The 12,199-nt window shown below is 41.8% G+C and overlaps 1 protein-coding gene across 3 annotated transcripts; it reads right to left on the bottom strand.

The window, feature by feature from the left end:
- Positions 1–376: 376 nt before the first annotated feature.
- mogat3b (monoacylglycerol O-acyltransferase 3b) lies at positions 377–11,966 on the bottom strand. 3 transcript variants are annotated; one of them, XM_021318793.2, is made up of 8 exons: positions 11,877–11,966; positions 6,315–6,405; positions 6,074–6,181; positions 4,498–4,568; positions 2,954–3,158; positions 1,907–2,081; positions 1,631–1,815; positions 377–1,554 (listed from the first exon to the last, which is right to left on the bottom strand). In XM_021318793.2, the coding sequence occupies exons 2-8, from the start codon at positions 6,394–6,396 to the stop codon at positions 1,400–1,402; spliced, it is 981 nt and encodes a 326-aa protein (XP_021174468.2). In that variant the 5' UTR covers positions 6,397–6,405; positions 11,877–11,966; the 3' UTR covers positions 377–1,399. The 3 variants fall into 3 exon arrangements, with proteins under 3 accessions (XP_021174468.2, XP_012722581.2, XP_035999129.1); XM_012867127.3 differs by lacking the exon at positions 11,877–11,966 and adding an exon at positions 7,382–7,634; XM_036143236.1 differs by lacking the exon at positions 11,877–11,966 and adding an exon at positions 6,884–7,347.
- Positions 11,967–12,199: the final 233 nt, after the last annotated feature.

Below are 12,199 nucleotides of genomic sequence, written 5' to 3'. Positions count from 1 at the left end.
AAAGCTAGGGGTCATTTAGAAAGGCAGACCTCTTCACCTCTCAAAGGTTTTGCAGCCTCTGCCCGTGGGGTTTTACTCTGATTGCCCTGCATGTGTAAGACCCCAACTATGTCTGCAGTATTTTGCAGCATGATGCCGTCACTGCAAAAAAAAAAAATGTACTTCATCGGAATTACTAAGAAATCCACGTCTTTCATTACATGAAACTTGTATGGCAAATAAAATAGAAAAATGAAGCTTAAGCCACTGAATAAAAAAAGAAAAGAAAATCTTGTGGCTTTTTCTTTTTATTCAGGAGTCAATATAACTACATTTTATTACATCTCAGAGGTTTTTAGTCCTTAAAAAAAAAAAAAAAACTTGCACAGCCTTGTAATCTCTTAGCAAATGTTTTATTCACATCAAATACAGGAAGAGCGGTGCTCTGAGAACACCTTGCTGACTGGAGCTTATAAAGGGAGTTTAAACTTGGAAGGGATTTTTAAAACCATCCCAAGCGAACAACAGGCAAACAGTTTCGAGTAACGTGGAGATGTGATTAACGGTAATCCTGAGCACGAGTCGTAGTTTTAAAGGCATAGACTACAACGTGAAATCATACATTTCTTGTGGATTAGTGTGTTATAAACATGCTATAAATCATAGAGATTTATATGATCTATAATCAACTTTTCTTTTTGAAACTGTTCCCCCTGCTTTATCAGAGGAGAAAACTCTTATCATGCTTTCGAAGAATCTCCTCTTGAAGCTATAAAAACAAGTAATTGACAGGATCTTTGCCCTGAATAGAGGCTACGAGGGGATAAATCTGGTGAGTTTAGTATGTTAAAAGTCACTCCAGCAGAATGTACGTTCAAGGGTATTTCCAACACTAAAAGACAATAAAATCAAGATTATCACAAATCACATATATTAAAAAAAAATGCAAATGTGCTTATCTCTAATGCCAGCCGAGTTCACACAAAGGCCCTTCAGTTTGCCTGTGAGGTAGATTTATGTGTGAATAAAGGCAGCTGTTTGTTTAGACCTGCCAGCGCTCACAGAAATTTATATTTCTGAATAGATAAACTACCGGTAAGGATTCAGATCTCCGCCTGAGAACAGCAGGCTGCACATAGAGGGCAGTGTTTTATAACGTTTTTCTTGACTCCCTCTATTAAAGCAATGTATTCATAAAGCATATGTTAAATTAATCACGCCCGCTTTCTCTTTCCAAGTTTGTACATCAGTCGCACCTTTTTAAAAACATAGCCGATCGCAGCTCCCCACTGTTACTTTAAAAAAAAAAAGCCTCCCTTTCCTTCATCTTCTGCAGCTTTTCTCCAAATGTTCACGGCCCTGATCCCGTCAAGGCGGTGCAATCAAAAAACATCACAGATGTTTTCTGGAGGGAAAAAGTCTAAATGATCTCCAGCTTGTGGCTCTTGGAAAGTCCACAGCTGACCTTGTGTTCGTGAAACAGCTTGGTCAGGGCGTCCATGTAGAGCCCGTGATAGCGATCGACCGCCTCCTGCGTTGGCGTGACGCACTTGGGCACTGAGATGGGACTTCCCACTGAAAGGAGACCAGAACCGAATGGGTTCAGATAGTGTTGGTATTAGTGCTTCGTTCAGGAGGACGAGATACTCACCAACGGTGGTGACCGGTCTCCTGTAGGGCAACAGAGCGAGTCGCTCGCCGACAAATAGACACGGAGCAAAACCCATGATTTTTTTAAACAAGTCCTGCAGCCTGCGGCCCAGGCTCCCCTCTGACAAAATCACCTGCTGGAAGAGCTCGTTCTCCCCGAACGTGTAGACGGGCACCAGATCTGCTCTGTGGAGGATCGTTCAGACGTTACGGATGGTTTTCCACCAGATAAATCACGGTGTCCTGGTGTCGCCTGAGTCTTTCTGCGTGTTCTCACCCATACTCGAGAGCCGTCCTGACGAATCCTTTCCTCTGCTTCATGACCACCCTGTTGATGCCAGGAGAGGACGCTAAGGACTCAGCCGCTCCCCCGACCACGATCACCACCGCGTTTCCCTTGCCGCTTTTGGAGAGGAGGTGAGCGAGGCTCGGTTTGCTGACCGGACACAGGCCTTCATTGCACAAACGAAGTGAGACCGTCAGCGGCTCGTCTCAATGGAACCAAACGTTTTCAAAATATAGCAAAGCAGTCAATTTTCTTCACAATCCTCACCTGCCAAAGGACCACAACCACAAGCGCTACAATCAGTGGTTTACTGTGATTTTTGTACTGAGGGGAAGAACAAAAGGTTGCCCCCAATTGTGACGTGGAAGAAGCAGAACATCTGAAAAGTGTGGCGTAGATTTGTAGGGAGCAACCATGAGACAATATTTTGTAGAACTACATTTTGCTGCAATTACAGATGCAATTTTTTTAAGGTATGTATGTACCGGCTGTATATCTCAGACTTTGACTAGGCCATTTTGCACAGGAAAAGGTTTTGATCTAAGGCGCTCCATTGTAATTGATACTCTGCGTTAAGCCTCTACCAGGATGTCTGGAATGCCCAGTATTTGTCAGTGTGTGAGATTCTGCTCTCTTAGCCCATTTTTAAGGTTACTTCCCTTTTAGAGGGTACGGTCACTCACTAACATTGAACATAGAATAGAAATTATTGAATGAATGTTACTTCATCTCTGCCAAACCGAGCATTTGGCATGTCTTCTGCAAGCAGGTGCATAACTAACAATTATTCTGTTGAGGTTCTTCCACCCGAGCCGTCCATCTCTGCAGCTCCTCCTCGGTTACTATGAACTTCTCATGTGTTTTAGGCTCCGCTTGTCTGCGCTGTCCGTTAATACGGAAACACACGTCACGCTTTTGTTCTACGCTCTTCCCATTTTCAGATCACAGATTGAATCTCCTCTATCAAACGTTCAAAGGTCGGGTTCTGGTTTTATATCCTGACCCTGATTTAAAAGATTTCAATCTATTTTATAATACCTGCAGCCATTAGGTATTCTCTTAAGAGTGGTATCCTGAAAAGGCCCGCCAGTATCGCCAGTGTGGACTTCAGCCCAGGAAATGTCTCAGCGAAGCCGCAGCTCTCCGTGCTGAAGCAGGCGAAGGCTCCAGCGCACATGATACCATGCGGATGACTGCCGAAGATGTAGTTTTTGTTTGGATTCAGGTCCGCCGTCTTCACCAGCTGCAAAAAAAAAACAAAAAAAAAAAAACACGTTTATAACTGAAGCTGATCAATCAGTTTCTGCAACTCATAAAGCACACCACCTTGGACTGAATGGAATTTAAGGGAAAAATCTGAGGCGGACGATTATAAGGAGGGAAGAAATTCAACAGGGAGAGTTAATGAAAGTGTTGTGATTAACGGCCACTGAGATTAAATGCTCAGTGTGATGACTTTTTACTGATAAATGTATCACCATAGCTGCTGTGATAGAGAAGCAGATAATACTAAGACTGGAGCGTTATGATAACTAATATGTTCAGATTTCTCCTCTCACAAAGAGGATGTTGGTGGTACTGCTCTGAATGAACTGCACACATATAATTTAGTTTTTTTTTGGTCATATGCAAGCAAACATGATGAAAATCTGTGATGTGCAGGAAATTGGAAATAAAAAAAATGGGATTCTTGCCATTTTTGACCATATGAACTGAAGAAATCTCTCTTTATCTATCTATCTATCTATCTATCTATCTATCTATCTATCTATCTATCTATCTATCTATCTATCTCTCACTCCATTTTTTTAAAAGGAAAAGGGAAAACAAAACTTAAACAGGAGTGGTGGTAAATCTGCAATAACCGATTCCGTGACAGATGTATACATATATTCTTTCTTACCGGATACATTTTCGCATTTACATTTAAGAGCGACTTTGAACATTTTTCTAACTGAGCGAGCTGGATGCCACGCTGTGATCCTGAGCTCATACCCCAGCATCGGTTCAATGTGCAAAAACGTAATCGATGGGGAAAAGCAGAATAGAAAAGAAACAAATCTAATTAAAGCCGCATCTCTAAGCTGAATACCTATAATCTTGCCAAATTTGTCACTTTCACTTTGAACAGGACAGGCGGTGTTTTCTAGAGTGAGGTGTGACACGATGTCTGAAGGCCATAGATTATACAGCAGTCTAACCCAGAGTCATTTGTTAAGTCTTCTATTCTTTCTTTGATTTGTTATTACACGCTTGTCCCTGTATTTTAGGCCTGCGGCACATTTAAAAAAAATTGGTGTCAACAATTCTGAGGAAATTATTCCCTGATAGATTTTCATATTTCTCTGAGAAAATATAGACCTCCGTCCTATTACAGATTACAGGCTTTGCATTCTCAACTGCAGAACAGAAGATGTTGAGAGGAGGTGTGAAAAGGTAAAAGCTTTGCAGTTTGAGCCTACTGTGCCTGATTTGGGTTGCAAGCTGGTCGTGTGAGTCACGCCTTAACAGGTTTGGTCGCAAACAACAATCTAGACGACATGATGAGCATATCAAACATGGAAGTGCTGAATTAAACTTACTTTAATTGGAAAATACTCTTTGAAGTGCTCCCACACCTTCCACTTCCTCACAAATGTTGTTCTTCTGCCCCCTGGTGGACACACGTGGAAAGTTGTCAGAAGACAGAGGGTGAGTTTATGTGTCAAACTGGACTAATTAAATAAAGGCAATTAATGTCCAGCAGGTCCACGTGATAACAATAAATATGCCTGGCACAATAAAACGAATTAAACTAATTAAGCAGTGAGCGTACATGTAAAGAAAAAAACATTGGTAATAATGAATGTGCAACATTTTAAAATAAGATTGATATAGGTCGACGGGTTTATCCTGACCAACACTTTAATTTCTATTTTTGCTACAAAGCTATTTGTCCGTTTACCTGAATAATGCATTTAAAAAGTTACACGGGAAGCACAGAGCCTTGTAGAAGAGTCCATACCCGTAGGCCGAAGGAAAGCAACGCATGGTTTTCCGAGTTTTTAGGTGGAAAAAATGAGAAATGTGTGCTTTGCATTTGTTTTGAAGCCCCTTTACTTTGAAACCCCTAAATCCAAACCAGTGCAACCAGTTGTCTTTGCTGGTGAACAAGCAGCATCATAAAGGACAAGAAACACAGAGAGAGAACGGGAATATAATCATGAAGTTTATAATAGGATTTGGTTATAAAACTACTATTTAAACCATCAAAGCGGGGTGTGTGTTTTTATTCAGCCCCCCGATTCAAGACATTTGTCTTGTTTACCAGTTGAAAGGCAAAGCTTCACCGTCATCTCCAGTCTCTTACAGCCTCCTACAGCTTTTTTTCCCCCCATGATTGCCCTGGTTTAGTAACTGAGCAGCTTTCATGTCCCTTCTGAAGCACAGCATCCCTGCAGCATGCTGGACTTTAAGTTCTCCTCCATACATGCAGTTATTCACGTAGTAGGCCATAAGGTTGCATGTTGGCTCCATCGAACCAGAGCACCTCCTTCCAGATGTTTGCGTCCGTCCCACAACGGCTGTCTTCTTGGGACTCTTCCACAAAAATTGGATTTGTGAAGTGCACGATTAGTCGCCGCCATGCTGACGGGTTCTCTCACTTGAGTTGTGGCTCCGTTCAACTCCGCCAGAGTTACCTTTGGCCTCTTGGCTGCTTCTCTGATTAAGGCTCGCCCATCAATCTAGGTGCACAGCCATGTCTTAAAGTGAACAGAAAAGTGAACTCTGCTAGAGAATTAGACGACTTCAAAAAAGGCAGCTGGTTGCGCTGGTTTTTATTTAGAGCTACTGCGGTATATACGCATATGCATCCCGCACTGTTCTGATTTCCTTCCTCTTATTAAATTTCTGGCACTGGTGGCTTTTACTGGCAGTAATCAGACAGGCGACCGGCACAAGACAGAAGGGGGAGGGAAAGCCAGCCAAGGTCTCGAGGTTGCGGATTCAATCCCTGCATTTAATACTACGGCCTCCGTATACAATAACACCCTGGATTCGAAGCTTGTTTCAAACATTCTGGACGTAGTTCCAGTATCCCAAACATTTAAATGGATGGATCTACTTTTAAGAAAAAAAACCTATGAAATGCACAAAAGTTTATACCCGTGATTTTACCTCTTTCTGGAGTTTGCCAGTCTTTCACCAGCCACACGAAGCAGAGCGCGGACAGCGGCCACAAGGATGTAAACATCAGATACACCATCAAGATAATGCAAGCCACTCCTGCAGAGGCATGATAACCCAGCCATGTTAGATCTATTGGTTTTGGTATACATCCTTAACACAGTGTTCTTAGAGGCAACAAAGAATAATAATAATAATAATAAAAAAAACAGACTGAGTTAAAGGATCTTACCTAAGAAGAGAAAGCTCAGCACCCACTGCAGAACGCTTACAGCCTCTACAAACTCCTTCAGCTGGCTTTTTTCTTTCGTCATCCTTGCGACCTAGGAGGGAGGGGTCAGGGCAATCATTTTTGCAGATCAATAACATTTTAAACTTGGCATAAATTCAATAGGGTTTACGGGTCTTGCCACAGTATATTTCATGCTCGTAGAAATTAAGTCATGATAATAAAATCGATAACAGATCCCTTCATGATTGAAAACTGATTTTTTTCTTCTTCTTCTTCTTTCTTTTCGATAAGCAGCACAACAGCTTCTGCTCTTAACCCTGCGTCGGGGGATGAAAGAAAACCCTTAAAAAGGGGTATGACGTTTTAAGCCGCGCGATGAAATGGCTCGCTCGTGAATGAGCCGACAGGCAAGCTCGCGCGATTATTAATTTGCACACAAATAAAGCTTTTATGAGTCAGGCTGGTATAGGACCACAGACAGAGAAGCCTTGGCCAGGGGCCAGCACGGCAACCTAAAATACCTTTTTATGAGCATTCTGCTTATAGCGTAAAAGCCGGTACTACTTTACCTTAGCGGAGGTTATCCCGAGGCCAATTTAAATGGATGAGCGTGCAGTGCTGCCACACACTGTTCACCGCGGTGCACTTTGACCAGAGCGCCTACTGAGAGGGCTGCTGATAACAAATCCAACCCCCCCGATACTTTGACATGCACGCTGTGTCTGAGATAAACATAGCCAAGATTTATAGTTTGGTACTTTGTATTTTTTGGATCCGTGGAGACTCATCAGGAACATGAAAGGTTTTTATGATTAGATTAGAGATACTTTACACCGGTAGGTCACCCTATAGTGATAGGAAAGATTACAAGGCGACCTGTTCAGCTCGTATCACTCAGCGTGAAAGAATCCTACCCAGATCACACCGCTGTAGAAATAAAACTGTTCTCTGCTGTTAAACGACTTGATTAGTGAAATGCCAAAAGAAGGTAGAGCTCTCATAAACCAGCGTTAGTTTCTGACAAAATATTACAGGTTGAGAACGAGTCAAAAAAGTTTCTGTCTTACCAGAAAAAGAAATCAGTCCGTTGAGGTTTCATTACCGAAATGTCTGGTTCGGTTCTCGCACGACTTTCCTGTCAGAGTTGTAATGAAACTCGCACACCATCCAGCAGATGTTTCACAAAACAGGAAATACAGGAAGTGAAAGATTCCAGCCCACGCCAAGAATTTAAAGATAAAGATGCAACGGAGGAAAAAGACACAATGACAAACTAAAAGTAAAACTGCGCCGCGTTGTAAACAGAATTAATTATGTTCAGATAAAGATTTATTCCTCAAACACACACACATGCAGAGGTAGGAAAATGAATGATTGCGCAATTTCGGCTCATCGCAAGTGTGTGCGAATGTCTTTGTTGCTCGCATTTCCTGTATGAGTGCTTGATTTTTTTTTTTCACTACTTCCGAAATGTAAATAAGTACCAGTCCTTAACCAGATCATAATTATTCACACCCCTTGAACTATTTGTCATGTCGCAACCACAAACTTCAATATATTTTATTTGTGATAGACCCACGCAAAGTACTAAACGCATGTTAAAGGTATACTATGCAACATTTTTCAGTTAATTAATGTGTTCCATGCCGTTTTGGATGATTAAATGAGTCATTTCAGGTCGAACAAAGGTTTTCTCGGCCTTCACTGTGTTAGTCATTGTTTGTTCTGCCGTTTTTTCCACTTTTCGTTGCGTTCGCCTGTCTGCTAAGCTCAAAACAACAGCGCCTGTCTTGACGGAGAAACCAGAACAGCTGAGCATCTTTACGACAGTGCACTTTTACTTTCGCCCTCTGGGGGGAGCCTCGCTGGAAAATCAACCCCGGTTGCATAGTATACCTTTAAGTGAAAGAAAACAGCTACATAGTTTTGGGGTTATTTTTTGCTTTTAGAATGAACAACCTGAAAAGTTTGTAGCACATTTACATTCAACCCTCTGGAGTCTACCACCTCCCACTTCAATTACAGCGGCAGGTCTTTAGGGGGTATGACTTTACAAGCGTTGCAGGTCTAGAGAACAGCATTTTTGTTCCTTCATCTTTGCGAAATGGCTCAAGCTCGGATGAGACGGGGAGTGTCTGTTAACATCAGTGTTCAGGTCTTGCCACAGATTCTCCATTGGATTTAGGTCTGGACTTGAACTAAACTCTCCCAACACAGAAATGTGCTTCCAAGTCCTTTTATTGTAGCTCTGGTTATATATTTAGGGTTCTTGTCCTGCTGGAAGGCGAACTTTCCTCACAGGCTCAAGACTTTAGCAGCCTTCAGCTGTTTTTGTTTTCAGACATCGCTGTGTCTCAGCTACGTTCATTTTCCCATCAAATCTGACCAGCTTCACTGTCCCTAAAGAACAGCATACCCACAGCATGACGCTACCACCGCCATGTTTCACAGCAGGGATAGTCTGTTGAGGGGGATGTGCACTGTTAGTTTTGATACCTGACCAGGAAGTAATCTTCCACATGCCTGTAGTGTCCCCTGCATGGCTTGTGGAAAGCTGCTAGTCTATCACATAAAATCCCTGTGAAATACATCGTGGTTGTAATGTGACTAATAGTAAAAATGTTATGTGTTTTTTTTAATGTAAACTACGTGTCAAAGGGTAATTGAATATCTGCTATGATGTCATTACAACATGTTTAGTGCTGCTCATGCCTCCATACTTCATCAAGTTATCATTGCTACAGTTTGATTTAAAAAGATCCAAGAACCCTCTTATTCTCCAGCTTCTTAGTGACATTTTTTTTAACCATTTGTCTTATTCAGATGATTTTTTTTTGTTGTTGTTGTTTTCATTGCTTTCTGTATAAAATAGAAATGTTGTGTTCTGGGGCTGAACATCGTAGCATCACTTTGTGTTGATCTAAAGAAAGCTGTGATCATTTTCCAGCAGATTCATTTTGCTTATTGCTGTGGCCCCTTAGACCTTTACAGGTGCGGAATAAATAATTGTACTTAACTCTCCTGAATAAATCGAAACTTAACGTACACTGACATAGAAACAGTATTATGTTATATTATTGTTATAAAGTGTAATTCTATGACCACAATAAACTGTAAACTGTCTTATCCCCCGACATGATGAGGACTGACACCGCTGTGTTTTACAGTTTGAGACGAAGCGATCGGAGTAACCTGCCGCGTTGCTTATAGCACCACGTTTGCATACAAGCTGGCTAAAGAGTTTGATTTTCACATATCAAACTTCTATCCAAACCTGTGGACTTTGGCGCTGTGTGAAAATACCGGGGTGTGATGGAAAAGGGTCATATAGTGGGCCGTTCATATGCTTCTGAATGGGAAGCAGGGCCTGCACATCCAGCGCACTGCCCATAACCTCTGTGGTGTGGATGTCCGTAAGCGTACACTGTGCCGATCTACCTCCATTTGGTGTGTGTAAATTCCCAGTACATTGCACACCGAGCCTTACAACGTAAATAATGCATCAGGGCGGTGTATATGGTTTTAGAAAATGCAGTTATCTATGATAATGTACCACAACTTTTAAAACTGCTCCCGTTATTTGGTCATTTTGCATTAACACCAACATCGTACAGAGCACTGTGGAAGACTGCAAAGAGGAAAGAGTCGCTGGAAAAGAATATAGAAATATTTTCCAATCGATAAATATTTACAAAGGACTTTAGACCCCAATGTGTCATGCTGGACGATATTGAACGTGCTGCTGTAAAGGGTAAACAGATGTCCTTTTATGTATGAATGGCTGCTCTCACCAGGTGGGACATAGAGTCCAAGCACAGATTTTACGCATAATCTCCTTCTGCCAGTTCACTTGCTGAAAGTGTATGTTCTTCTTTAATTTTGACACGTACATTGTATTCTGGCTGAATTTTTGATCATTATTCTTATCAGTAACCATATAATTCATTTAAATTGGCTAGTTTACTATATATATATATATATATATATATATATATATATATTTATATATATATATATATATATATCCCCGCGACCCCATGAGGGATAAGCGGTTTGGAAAATGGATGGATGGATGGATATATATATATATATATATATATATATAATCTGTGTGCCATTTTTTGTTTAGAAACATTGATCTACCATGACTGAAAAATAGTTCAAATAAATCCTTATTCGTGATGATTGATGACGGTAAACATCTGACTCACACTGTAAGGTTGATTTAGCTGATTGATTGATTTAATTTTTTTTTTCCTGGAAATGCTTATCTACGTGTGTCTATTTTTGGAGGATCCAGTATTTTCACATTTTGTCACATTACAACCACAAACTTTAATGCGTATTATAATCTTATTTCACAGACCAACATAGAGAAGGACTCCAAACACTACATTATCCCTAATTTTATCAGAGGGAAATATGCTGAGGAAACATAATGCTGTGAAAAAGTATTTACCCTGTTACAAGTTTCCTCTGATTTTGGCTTTTTTAGTTACACGTTGCAGACCATCAAACAAATATCCTGAAGGAGAAGGTCTGGTCATCAGTCTGTGACATTAGCTCAACCCCAGTTGGGGTTATGCAGCAGTTGGTTTAATGATCAGAACCACACAGGTCTACCTCTAAATGGCTTAAACCACCAACTACAAAACCCAAACAAACTATAATCTGGACTTAAATCAGACTGAGATGCTGTGCTATGACGTTAAACCGGCCATTCAGGGTCAAAACCCTTCCGATGGGACCAAATTAAGACTATTCTTCAAATAAGAGTTGTCCAAATTGCTAGAGTGTGGTCCAAAATGTGTGGTCCAAATATTCCTCCACAAAGACATAAAAATCATTGCCAGGTTACGACAAATGATTGATGTATTGCAGTTGAATCCTGCCAAGAGTGGCAAAACCAGTTTAGAGGACAATAACTTTTCAATTTTTACTAAAGTTATCTTTGTAAAATGTTTCAAAGAAGTTACATTATATGAATCTGTGGGACAAAATCTGCAAGGATGCAAATGTACCGTAAATCCTCCCTTAATATGCTGAGGATGTATATTTTCAGTAACATCCTTCTGTCTTCAGGCTTAGGTATTGTCCATCACATTACTGGCGCTCGTTGAAAGCAAGGCTTAGTCCACGTCGCAGCGCTCAGCTTAGTTTAATTGCAAGCTTATATTCGATAATTACTTTCATCCCATGTGACATCGCTGTGGTGGTCCAGCAGAAATGATCATTTATGACAGTATCGCTTTATTTCTTGCGCGAAACAACCCCCGGAGTTTAACATACGCGCAGAAATAAACGTTGGATGGATCTGCTGCTATTATTAGTATAGGAACTAAAAACACAGCAGCATCTCCCCGCAGCTGGACTCAACGCCCCCCCCCTCCCTCTCCCTCTCCCCCTCCCCCTTCTGAAAACACAAGCAGTCGTCTGCTCTAAGGAAGCAACCCGCTGTATGAATATTAATATGGATGCAAATGCACAGCGAGGATGCCCAGCGCCTCAGCCAACGCAGCGCGCTGATGTCTGCGCATTTTTGTTTTGACGTTTTTTATTTACCCCTCTCCTCCTCTTTTCCTCCTCCTCCACCTCCTCCTCCTCCTCTCCTCCGTTCCCGTCAGAACTGAGCTACAAGCATGGCTCTTCTCTTTTCGGGGGAGCTGCCGGAGCCTCGCCGCGGATCTGTTTGTGTACCCTCGCACTGAGGCGGCATCATGGAGTGCGCGCAGACCGCACAGCGGCCAGCCTCCGCCGCGCCTCGGCTGTAGTAGGATCCACAGAGCGCGCTGTTTATCGCGAAGATGGAAGAGCTTTCACGTCGGGGAACGGCGTCAGTCCGGTGATGTGCGTCTGAATTCCAGATTTTTCATCCCCGGGTCAAT

Source organism: Fundulus heteroclitus, chromosome 11 (genome assembly GCF_011125445.2).
Source record: "Fundulus heteroclitus isolate FHET01 chromosome 11, MU-UCD_Fhet_4.1, whole genome shotgun sequence".
NCBI classification, from domain to species: Eukaryota; Metazoa; Chordata; class Actinopteri; order Cyprinodontiformes; family Fundulidae; genus Fundulus; species Fundulus heteroclitus.
The sequence above is the reverse complement of the archived record's forward strand: the minus strand, read 5'-3'. Positions and strand labels throughout refer to the sequence as shown.